Raw genomic sequence first — 12,418 nt, forward strand, 5'->3', positions numbered from 1 at the left:
AGAGCACTATATAGGGAATAGGGTGCCATTTGGGGTGCACTCCTTTGTTTTCCAATAACTACAGTATTTTGATTCATCCCCGGGCCAAACCCTAACGACGCTCGGCCAATTGTGCGCCGCCCTATGGAACTCCAAAATCACGGCCAGTTGTGATACAGCCTGGAATCAAACCGGGGGTCTGTAGTGACGCCCCTAGCACTGAGACGCAGTGCCTTAGACTGCTTGCGCCGATACCAAAACATTCTCATCTTGCTTGAGTGAGGGTATTGCAAGTTTGACTATCGCAATATCATGGAAAAACACCATACCACAATCTAAGAGACACTGCAATGAAGCCACAAGCTCCAACAAGCCTCCGACTGAAAAAACATCTGTGGGCATCGTGTGTTGCTATGGAGGTGAGGCAATCTTCCACTGAGGAAAAACAGAACAATAACAGGTTGCTTTCTCCCTGTACAGGTCCAAATAATAGTATTTCCTTGGTATTTTCTGCATCCCTGTCTGTGTTATTCAGTTGGTTATAATTCTTGTTTTAATTCTCTAAAAAAAAAGTTTGTGTTCTTAACTCTTGACACATTGGTCAGAAATTGGCTTTAACTCCCTAATTGGCATACCCGTACACCAATCAGCTAGTTCTCCACCCAACCAGGAAACAAGAGAAGCTTCAAATAGAATGTTAAATGTAGCTGTACCTAGGAGACAGCAGCAGCACAGCATGGGGGGCTCTCTGCACCAGAACAATGTGTGGTAAATCCTGGCTCTCCCTCCCGGATCCACAGGGAGGCAGGAAGGCAGAGAGAACAGCCTCCATGCTGACATATAGAGGTCCTAGACAGTACGTGGATCCACAGGGAGGCAGGAAGACAGGGAGAACAGCCTCCATGCTGGCAGATAGAGGTCCTGGACAGTACGTGGATCCACAGGGAGTCAGGAAGGCAGAGAGAACAGCCTCCATGCCGGCAGATCGAGGTCCTGGACAGTACGTGGATCCACAGGGAGGCAGGAAGACAGAGAGAACAGCCTCCATGCTGTTCAGGTACAGTATCTTACATACAGTGTTCCTACATTACCACCAACATCAACGGACTTGGGACTGGTCAGTAACAGTTTCACATACTGTTAATATGCTTAGGCCTACCAGTGACACAACCTGACAATACACATGGACTGTATTTCACAAGCATTTATACTTTATAATGTGAGATACAGTCTATATAGTAGTTATGTATTGTGAGTTACAGTAAGGTATTGTAGTTCTGTATTGTGAGTAACAGTAAGGTACTGTAGTTATGTATTGTGAGTTACAGTAAGGTATTGTAGTTATGTATTGTGAGTTACAGTAAGGTATTGTAGTTCTGTATTGTGAGTTACAGTAAGGTACTGTAGTTATGTAATGTGAGTTACAGTAAGGTATTGTAGTTCTGTATTGTGAGTAACAGTAAGGTATTGTAGTTCTGTATTGTGAGTAACAGTAAGGTATTGTAGTTATGTATTGTGAGTTACAGTAAGGTATTGTAGTTATGTATTGTGAGTTACAGTCTATATAATAGTTATGTACTGTGAGTTACAGTAAGGTATTGTAGTTGTGTATTGTGAGTTACAGTAAGGTATTGTAGTTCTGTATTGTGAGTTACAGTAAGGTACTGTAGTTATGTATTGTGAGTTACAGTAAGGTATTGTAGTTATGTATTGTGAGTTACAGTAAGGTATTGTAGTTCTGTATTGTGAGTTACAGTAAGGTATTGTAGTTCTGTATTGTGAGTTACAGTAAGGTATTGTAGTTATGTATTGTGAGTTACAGTAAGGTATTGTAGTTATGTATTGTGAGTTACAGTAAGGTACTGTAGTTATTATGTATTGTGAGTTACAGTAAGGTATTGTAGTTATGTATTGTGAGTTACAGTAAGGTACTGTAGTTATGTATTGTGAGTTACAGTAAGGTATTGTAGTTATGTATTGTGAGTTACAGTAAGGTACTGTAGTTATGTTTTGTGAGTTACAGTATGGTATTGTAGTTATGTATTGTGAGTTACAGTAAGGTATTGTAGTTATGTATTGTGAGTTACAGTAAGGTACTGTAGTTATGTATTGTGAGTTACAGTAAGGTATTGTAGTTCTGTATTATGAGTTACAGTAAGGTATTGTAGTTGTGTATTGTGAGTTACAGTAAGGTAGTGTAGTTGTGTATTGTGAGTTACAGTAAGGTATTGTAGTTATGTATTGTGAGTTACAGTAAGGTATTGTAGTTCTGTATTGTGAGTTACAGTAAGGTATTGTAGTTCTGTATTGTGAGTTACAGTAAGGTATTGTAGTTATGTATTGTGAGTTACAGTAAGGTATTGTAGTTATGTATTGTGAGTTACAGTAAGGTATTGTAGTTATGTATTGTGAGTTACAGTATGGTATTGTAGTTATGTATTGTGAGTTACAGTAATGTATTGTAGTTATGTATTGTGAGTTACAGTAAGGTACTGTAGTTATCTATTGTCAGTTACAGTAAGGTACTGTAGTTATGTGTATTCTATGTCTGATTCAATCTGTCACACCTCGCTCCTCATCCTCATCATAATGGATAATGACACGCTTCAAGGCATGCAAGCATTGTCTGAATTCCTGCCATGCCTTCTAGGTACACAGTTAAATGTTCCTGGTTGGGATAACTGCAGGCAGGGTACGGAAAGAGATGGGGGGGGGGGGGGTGTTAGGAGTGACAGTTAGAGGCTGCAAGATCATGTTGTAGCAGTAGACTTGAAGACACCATGCTGCGGTCACATGTCGCTTCGCCATCGCCCCTGGCAACCAGATGGGTATCATACGCAATACATAGTATATATACCGCATGTCAAAATGTGTCCATGCCTGCTCACTGAAGACTGTACCCATAACTGATAGGAAAGCATGTCTCTACCGGCACTACCTCTCTCTCTCTCTCTCTTTCATGTAGGCCCAGGCTACGGCTATTGAGCAACTTTCAGGGAAAAACAGCCGCTTCTTCAGTTGTAACAAACGAAATGAATGAATCAACAGGGGGAGAGGGGAAAAAAGATTGTAGAAGGGGGTTGTTAAAGAGATGAAAATGCTATGTTGTAAAAAAGCTTTGCTCCACTAAACCCACATAGTGGTTGCCGTAACAGGCGCCTCGGGTTGAAAGACAGGGAGGGTAGCATGCCTCTCTCACACACACGCATACCTGCTTTAATAATCAATCTCTCTATGCCAATGCAAAGGTATCACGTTTATTATAATGAAACTGGCACAGACAGCTAGGCTAAATGCACACCATGTAATTCGTAACATAGCCTACTGTGAATCTTTCCATCGATCCATAATGTGAAGGAACGCAATCAGCCGGTGAAGAAAACCCCCGCATTTCAATACTGTCAATCTTGCCGTTTTTCGCTCGCTAAATCATATGCCACCATGACAACAACAACAAAAAAACACCTCCAATCAACACGAAATAATGTAAAAACCATTCCTCTTACCGTGGTGGTTCCACAATTATATCCAGTATTCGTGTCCGTGACTAGAGAGCTCAGAGGAAAACCTAAGGATGGTCATGAACCGTAGCCGACTACACGGTTTCTTATTAAATCTTGTCCAGCCACTCATCGAAAATCATCCAGTTCTGTTAATCTGAACGTAACTGCTGCTGTCAGTGAATATCCCCGGTCCTCTAGTCCCCGGTCCTCTAGTCCCCGGTCCTCCAGTCCCCGCTCCCCTTCCCCGCTGTCTGGGCTCGCCTCCCTACCTGCCGCTGCCGAGGAGAGAGAGCCGCCTGGCGCACAGCTTTATTACGACATGCGCGCAATAATGACACCCTGGGGAATGGATCATCAACTAGATTCAGCCGAGGATAGATGTTGTTCTGGAGCGGATAGACAGGGAGGCCGGGAATTATAATTACAAATCATTTGTAGACTGCAAATTGATCGCAAGAAGCACATATATATATATATATATATAATATTTGACTAAAACATATTCATTTCAAACCATGCTTACATCTTTGGCTATAGGACATATCTATTACAGTTTCCCCCAATCCTTAACACACGTTTGGTGAAACTACATCTCGTGTACTCAAAACTAACAGTTAGGCAATTTCCCCAAAACCCCACAGACGTCTTGCAAAATCATGTACTCCCTGCTCAAAGGGAAACTCTGCTTTACAAATGAGACACACGCACATCAAATGAATTTAACTTAGTGACAACCCAGATCACACTAATGTGACAATATTCAAAACACTACGGTTTTCTTTACCGTCGCTAACGTCCTTTTGTCCAATCTGTAGTCGCATTTTCAAAAGTCTATAAACACAATCAGCACAACATCTGTCTGTTGTGGACAATACCATGAACACAATTCGTGTCGTTTTCACAGAATATGCAGTCAATTAACACGTTTCTAAAAATGCTTACATTTTCTTTACCTACAAGCTTACCCAATACCAACATCATGGATCTTTCTTGTCTTATTTACAAATGCTTTGCACACAGCATGTCAGAAATGAAGACCTAATGTTCAAAACCTTAAATATAGCATAAAGCCTCTACTTCTGCAACAACAGCTGCTCAAAAACTGTATTGAACCAGCTGATGAGCATTTTTGAATGAACAGATCATTGACACAATAAGAAATAGCTGATTTACTGTAAATTGTGTAAAATAGACCAACCACAGCTGATTCCAATCTCAGTCGGAGACATAACCAGGTGTTGAAGCTCTTTCAGTTACATGGACAAACACAGTAAAAAGAGGACTCTTTGGATTGATTTAGTTCAATGTGAATAGAGAACAACACAGAGGAGCAGAGAGAGAACAAGTAACATCGGGACCAGGGAGAGGAGTATCTGGACCAGGGAGGGGAGTAGTTGGACCAGGGAGAGGAGTAGCTGGACCAGGGAGAGGAGTAGCTGGACCAGGGAGAGGTGTAGTTTGACCAGGCAGAGGAGTAGTTGGACCAGGGAGAGGAGTAGTTGGACCAGGGAGAGGAGTAGCTGGACCAGGGAGAGGAGTAGTTGGACAAGGCAGAGGAGTAGTTGGACCAGGGAGAGGAGTAGCTGGACCAGGGAGAGGTGTAGTTTGACCAGGGAGAGGAGTTGCTGGACCAGGGAGGGGAGTAGTTGGACCAGGGAGAGGAGTAGCTGGACCAGGGAGAGGAGTAGCTGGACCAGGGAGAGGTGTAGTTTGACCAGGGAGAGGAGTTGCTGGACCAGGGAGGGGAGTAGTTGGATCAGGGAGAGGAGTAGCTGGACCAGGGAGAGGAGTATCTGGACCAGGGAGGGGAGTAGTTGGACCAGGGAGAGGAGTAGTTTGACCAGGGAGAGGAGTAGCTGGACCAGGGAGAGGAGTAGTTGGACCAGGGAGAGGAGTAGTTGGACCAGGCAGAGGAGTAGTTGGACCAGGCAGAGGAGTAGTTGGACCAGGGAGGGGAGTAGTTGGACCAGGGAGAGGAGTAGTTGGACCAGGGAGAGGTGTAGTTTGACCAGGGAGAGGAGTAGTTGGACCAGGGAGAGGAGTAGTTGGACCAGGGACAGGAGTATTTGGACCAGGGAGAGGAGTAGTTGGACCAGGCAGAGGAGTAGTTGGACCAGGGAGAGGAGTAGTTGGACCAGGCAGGGGAGTAGTTGGACCAGGGAGAGGAGTAGTTGGACCAGGCAGAGGAGTAGTTGGACCAGGGAGAGGAGTAGTTGGACCAGGGAGAGGAGTAGCTGGACCAGGGAGAGGAGTAGTTGGACAAGGCAGAGGAGTAGTTGGACCAGGGAGAGAAGTACCTGGACCAGCGAGAGGAGTAGCTGGACCAGCGAGAGGAGTAGCTGGACCAGCGAGAGACATGGACTATCACTGAGAGAGGCTGGTGAAAGTGTCCAGTCTAATACCATGGTCTATCACTGAGAGAGGAGGGTGAAAGTGTCCAGCCTCATCTCAGACGGTCAACCGTGACTTCCATTATCCAGAATTCTCAACAAACCAACAGGTTTGTGATTGACTATACGTTCCTCTTGGATAGAAAACATGTGCTGGTGTTTTGAAAAAATGATTAGATATTGAGTCGGGTTTGGCGTGTTTTGAGAGAGTTAGTGTACGTAGAGAAAGTTTTTTTTTTTTAGTATTTTGAAATGTAGAGTTGGTGTTTAATGAACAAAATGTGTTTTTTTTTTAGTAGAAAATGAACTATTTGGCTAATTGTGTGACGTAGGGGTGTTGCTGTGTTAATAAGAGTTTGGTAAAACTATCTTAAATATAGGTAAACACCTGTTATCAATTGTAAAAAAAAACTGTAATATGATCATCTATTTCAGTATAAAGACTAAGATTTTACTGTTATACTGTATATTGTTTGTGTTTCCTCTAACAGGAAAGGAAAACAAACGAGAAAAACATGTGTTTTATATTTCAACATGTCTCAATACATGTCAAACAGCACACTGTAAACACAGTAAATGAAAAAATACAGTAAATGTTTTTTGGATATGTGAAGGAAGAAAAATAGGCCCATACTGTTTATTTTACCTTTATTTATCTAGGCAAGTCAGTTAAGAACCAATTCTTATTTTCAATGATGGCCTGGGAACAGTGGGTTAAATGGTCTAGGAACAGTGGGTTAACTGGTCTAGGAACAGTGGGTTAACTGGTCTAGGAACAGTGGGTTAACTGGCCTAGGAACAGTGGGTTAACTGGTCTAGGAACGGTGGGTTAACTGGCCTAGGAACAGTGGGTTAACTGGCCTAGGAACAGTGGGTTAACTGGCCTAGGAACAGTGGGTTAACTGGCCTAGGAACAGTGGGTTAACTGGTCTAGGAACGGTGGGTTAACTGGCCTAGGAACAGTGGGTTAACTGGCCTAGGAACAGTGGGTTAACTGGTCTAGGAACAGTGGGTTAACTGGTCTAGGAACAGTGGGTTAACTGGTCTAGGAACAGTGGGTTAACTGGTCTAGGAACAGTGGGTTAACTGGTATAGGAACAGTGGGTTAACTGGTCTAGGAACAGTGGATTAACTGGTCTAGGAACAGTGGGTTAACTGGTCTAGGAACAGTGGGTTAACTGCCTGTTCAGGGGCAGAACGACAGATTTGTACCTTGTCAGCTCAGGGGTTTGAACTTGCAACCTTTGTGTTACTAGTCCAACTCTCTAACCACTAGGCTACCCTATGCCTATACTGTACTGTTTATGAAATAAATTGTACGGAAGAGAAATTGTCGAAATACAGTAAAATCATAAATCAAGAAACATATACTCCATTCGGAAAACAAAAATCAGTCACGTCTGTTGTTTTGGTCCGGCAAACAGATGTTCATCAACATCACAGGCGATATTCTCCTCGGCCAGACAGAGGGGGAAATATCATCTGGCATGACACATCCTCCCCTGACAGGACTCTGCTGGAATGTCACCACAGGCCATTGCTGTGGTTGTATGGTCCACGAGTGGCATGGCGGAGGACCCCATTGTGGCTCATAGCTGGGGATATGGCGGTGGAGGACCCCATTGTGGCTCATACCTGGGTATATGGTGGTGGAGGACCCCAAAGTGGCTCATAGCTGGGTATATGGTGACAGGGTGGTGGAGGACCCCCATTGTGGCTCATAGCTGTGTATATGGTGGTGGAAGACCCCCATTGTGGCTCATAGCTGGGTATATGGTGACATGGTGGTGGAGGAACCCCATTGTGGCTCATAGCTGGGTATATGGTGACATGGTGGTGGAGGACCCCATTGTGGCTCATTGTGGTACCTGGAAACATAACAATTTAGACAATAGGTTGCAACGAGCAACGCACGTTGAAAGGGATAGCAATAAAATAACATTAGAATTCAATTCAAATAACATTAGAATTCAATTCAAATAACATTAGAATTCATTTCAAGTAACATTAGAATTCAATTCAAATAACATTAGAATTCAATTCAAATAACATTAGAATTCAATTCAAATAACATTAGAATTCAATTCAAATAACATTAGAATTCAATTCAAATAACATTAGAATTCAATTCAAATAACATTAGAATTCAATTCAAATAACATTAGAATTCATTTCAAATAACGTTAAAATTAATTTAAAATAACATTAGAATTCAGTTCAAATAACATTAGAATTCAATTGATGACCAAATAGCCAGGCCTGTATTTGAATTCGGTTGTGTCAGTATAGGCCTATGTCCATTTCATTCATAAACCGTCATACAAAATCTATCATTGTGATTCATATTATTATCATTCATATTTCAAATCTTTCCTACATTTATGCACATAGTATTATTGTGCAGCCCCATAGAGGTTGACCTGCAGGTCTTTAGGTCTTAGTCTCTCTGTTACAGTGTGCAGCCTGTCCATGACATGCTGATCACTCTCAACTATTACAGTGGGAAGAGCAAATCATTAATCTGCTTTGTTTTATGCCCTCATTTAGCCTGCCTTGTTTCCAGAGGAGGACTTTGGATCCCGTGCAGGAAAACGTCATTGTGTTTCGCTCGACACTTCCCCTGTACATAGGGGAGGTACTGAAAAGAGTTGGGACAATAAAACATGTTGCTTATCATACGATGGCCTTCATGGTGTCTCTGATGTTTTGATTGGCTGTGTCTGTTGCTGTGTGTTTGTGTCGCTGTGTGTGTGTGTGTGTGTGTGTGTGTGTGTGTGTGTTACTTGTGACAACTCTGTATCGTGTACAGGTACATAATGCCAATATTGTCTAACGAAGCAGTGAGACCTGAGAAGGGGTGTGGTATATGGCCAATATACCACGGCTGAGGACTGTTCTTAAGCACGACGCAACGCGGAGTGCCCGGACACACCCGTTAGCCATGGTATATTGGCCGTATATCACAAACCCCCCTGAGGTGCCTTACTGCTATTATAAACTGGTTAGCAACTTAAAAATCATGTTTTATCATTCCCGTGCTATACGGTCTGATATACCACGGCTGCCAGCCAATCAGCATTCAGGGCTGGAACCACCTAGTTTGTGATAACAATTAGAGACTGATATTGACTATCTGGTTAAAGACATGTAATGATGCCTGAAGGTGTGTTGTAGCTTATTAACAATTATTTATGTGGAATAAACGGTAGATCCTTATTTCTTCATTTAGAACAAACTAGGTCGCATGCTGAGCACTCAGTCCTCAGGTATATTTATTTCCCCTTTTGGTATTAATCAGATGCCTCTCCCGTTTACGATGTTTGGGAATACGTTATCAGCTCTATGACAACCATCTCTCCCTCTCTCTCTTCCCTGACTAAAGTTCACCCTCGTAATCTAGAGGTGTTTTATAACCTACAGGCTAGTCACGCCTGTCCTCTCCTCAGACCGTCACGCCTGTCCTGTCCTCAGACCATCACGCCTGTTCTCTCCTCAGACCGTCACGCCTGTCCTCTCCTCAGACCGTCACACCTGTCCTCTCCTCAGACCATCACGCCTGTCCTCTCCTCAGACCGTCACACCTGTCCTCTCCTCAGACCGTCACACCTGTCCTCTCCTCAGACCATCACGCCTGTTCTCTCCTCAGACCATCACGCCTGTCCTCTCCTCAGACCGTCACACCTGTCCTCTCCTCAGACCATCACGCCTGTTCTCTCCTCAGACCATCACGCCTGTCCTCTCCTCAGACCGTCACACCTGTCTTTGGGACACCAGAAGGGTAGATGATTATAGCCTACTACTCTGCTATTGAAGCTGATTCGGAGAGTTACAGAACCAATAAGGGTTTGGACGTCTTCATCTTCTTCTTCATCGGTGTGGCTGGAATATTGTGACAATGCCCTCCACCAAGAAGGCTCTGCATTTTCTGAGTAGCGCGCTGGCTACCACGGTATCCGTGGCGATTTTAGGTTATGGGATGTCGACAGAATGGGCCGTTTCCAAAATGCTTTGCTCTGGATCTGAAAACGTTTTCACCAACGGCTCCGCCAACATATCATACGAGCTTTTCTATGGGGCGATCGCCAGAGGTTCTTGTCCGGTGTTCGGAGGTGAAAAGACCATTCAAGGTATGTTTTAATCGTGCTCCGCCACTGTCCCTCTATACGTGTGCAGAAAGGTGCTGCGTTAACGTTCCAGGACAATAACGTGGACTTCATACTGTAATAATGCAACAACGTAAGTGTAAAGTTCCCTAGATGTTATTGTCTCTGTTTATGTGTTTCATGTCTGTACCGCTACTTGTGTTTCTTGTTTGGTTCATTTATTTATTCAATTCACTCCCCCAGAACTCGCTGTCCCGACTCCCAGCGTATACGTTACAGGGGTTCTTCAGCTGTGCCTTTAGGGTAAATCTTTTTTTGGTTCCATATAGAACTCTCTGTGGAAAGGATTGTTCATAGAACCCAAAAGGGTTCTACCTGGAACCCGAAATTGATTCTTCAAAGGGTTCTCCTATGGGGACAACGAAAATAACCCTTTTAGGTTCTAGATAGAAAACTATTTGGGAAAAAAAGGTGCTAAGATACCACAATTCAGCCCTTGGTAGAACTCACCCTAATACTAGTGTATATTCCTAACCTGACTGTTCTAGTTCTGTCTGTGTAGTGGTAGAACTCACCCTAATACTAGTGTATATTCCTAACCTGACTGTTCTAGTTCTGTCTGTGTAGTGGTAGAACTCACCATAGTGAGTGTATATTCCTAACCTGACTGTTCTAGTTCTGTCTGTGTAGGGGTAGAACTCACCATAGTGAGTGTATATTCCTAACCTGACTGTTCTAGTTCTGTCTGTGTAATGGTAGAACTCACCATAGTGAGTGTATATTCCTAACCTGACTGTTCTAGTTCTGTCTGTGTAATGGTAGAACTCACCATAGTGAGTGTATATTCCTAACCTGACTGTTCTAGTTCTGTCTGTGTAATGGTAGAACTCACCATAGTGAGTGTATATTCCTAACCTGACTGTTCTAGTTCTGTCTGTGTAGGGGTAGAACTCACCATAGTGAGTGTATATTCCTAACCTGCCTGTTCTTGGTCTGCCTGTGCAGTGTTTGAGAAGTTGGCAGAGACAGGTGGAGCTCCTCAGATCCTCCATGGCATAGTGATCACCCTCCTGGCCCTGTGTCTGCTCTGCTCTGCTGGCAGCATCCTCATCACGCTGTACAACAGCGTCAGTAACCCCTACCAGACGTACATGGGACCCATAGGGCTCTACACATGCAGCTCTGGCAGTGGTAAGATCAATCGACTTCACATCAATTCGTTCAATCAATCAAGCAAAAAAAGAGGCCAGCCCATCAGCGGCACACCTGAAGGTTGTGGGATCAAACCCTATTTAGTCCCCTATGAAATACCTGAAGGTTGTGTGTTCAAACCCTATTTAGTCCCATATGAAATACCTGAAGGTTGTGGGATCAAACCCTATTTAGTCCCATATGAAATACCTGAAGGTTGTGGGATCAAACCCTATTTAGTCCCATATGAAATACCTGAAGGTTGTGGGATCAAACCCTATTTAGTCCCATATGAAATACCTGAAGGTTGTGGGTTCAAACCCTATTTAGTCCCCTATGAAATACCTGAAGGTTGTGCGTTCAAACCATATTTAGTCCCATATGAAATACCTGAAGGTTGTGGGATCAAACCCTATTTAGTCCCATATGAAATAACTGAAGGTTATGGGTTCAAGCCCTATTTAGTCCCCTATGAAATACCTGAAGGTTGTGGGTTCAAACCCTATTTAGTCCCCTATGAAATACCTGAAGGTTGTGGGTTCAAACCCTATTTAGTCCCATATGAAATACCTGAAGGTTGTGGGTTCAAGCCTTATTTAGTCCCATATGAAATACCTGAAGGTTGTGGGTTCATACCCTATTTAGTCCCATATGAAATACCTGAAGGTTGTGAGTTCAAGCCCTATGACCGCCTTTCACACGTTCTCTCCTCGTCGCCTGTATCCCCCTCTCTCTGTGTACTGTCTGAATAAACATCAACACAATTAGATTAAATTAATTAGATCATTATATGATTTTTTAAAAACAACTACATGGATTTCATTAATGCATTAAATAGATTGATGAACATGATGGAACAACTCTTTGTGACTAAGTTGACAGGCTAGCAGTAGAACTAATAGTAGTATAACTAATAGTAGTAGTAGTAGTAGTATAACTAATAGTAGTATAACTAATAGTAGTGGAACTAATAGTAGTAGTAGTAGAACTAATAGTAGTAGAACTAATAGTAGTAGTAGTAGAACTAATAGTAGTAGTAGTAGTAGTAGAACTAATAGTAGTAGTAGTAGTAGTAATAGTAGTATAACTAATAGTAGTGGAACTAATAGTAGTGGTAGTAGTAGTAGTAGAACTAATAGTAGTAGTAATAGATCTAATAGTAGTAGAACTAATAGTAGTAGTAGTAGAACTAGTAGTAGTAGTAATAGATCTAATAGTAGTAGAACTAATAGTAGTAGTAATAGATCTAATA

At 42.8% G+C, this 12,418-nt stretch overlaps 2 protein-coding genes across 2 annotated transcripts in view; one reads left to right on the forward strand and one right to left on the reverse strand.

Moving 5' to 3' along the window:
* Window positions 1-4,750, reverse strand: part of LOC118943892 (receptor-type tyrosine-protein phosphatase epsilon) — a 157,684-nt gene extending 152,934 nt beyond the window's left edge. The window contains exon 1 of the mRNA XM_090228880.1: window positions 3,486-4,750. The gene's annotated coding sequence lies outside the window, so the exon portion shown is untranslated. The remainder of the gene's footprint in view (window positions 1-3,485) is intronic.
* LOC110533005 (clarin-3) overlaps window positions 448-12,418 on the forward strand; it is a 16,895-nt gene continuing 4,924 nt past the window's right edge. Inside the window, exons 1-3 of the mRNA XM_090228879.1 lie at window positions 448-1,036; window positions 9,293-9,999; window positions 10,981-11,166. Of these exons, the coding sequence (XP_090085005.1) occupies window positions 9,768-9,999; window positions 10,981-11,166 (418 nt within the window). The 5' untranslated portion in view covers window positions 448-1,036; window positions 9,293-9,767. The remainder of the gene's footprint in view (window positions 1,037-9,292; window positions 10,000-10,980; window positions 11,167-12,418) is intronic.

Source organism: Oncorhynchus mykiss, unplaced genomic scaffold (assembly GCF_057628025.1).
Source record: "Oncorhynchus mykiss isolate SJ-2025 unplaced genomic scaffold, ASM5762802v1 scaffold103, whole genome shotgun sequence".
Classification (NCBI taxonomy): Eukaryota; Metazoa; Chordata; class Actinopteri; order Salmoniformes; family Salmonidae; genus Oncorhynchus; species Oncorhynchus mykiss.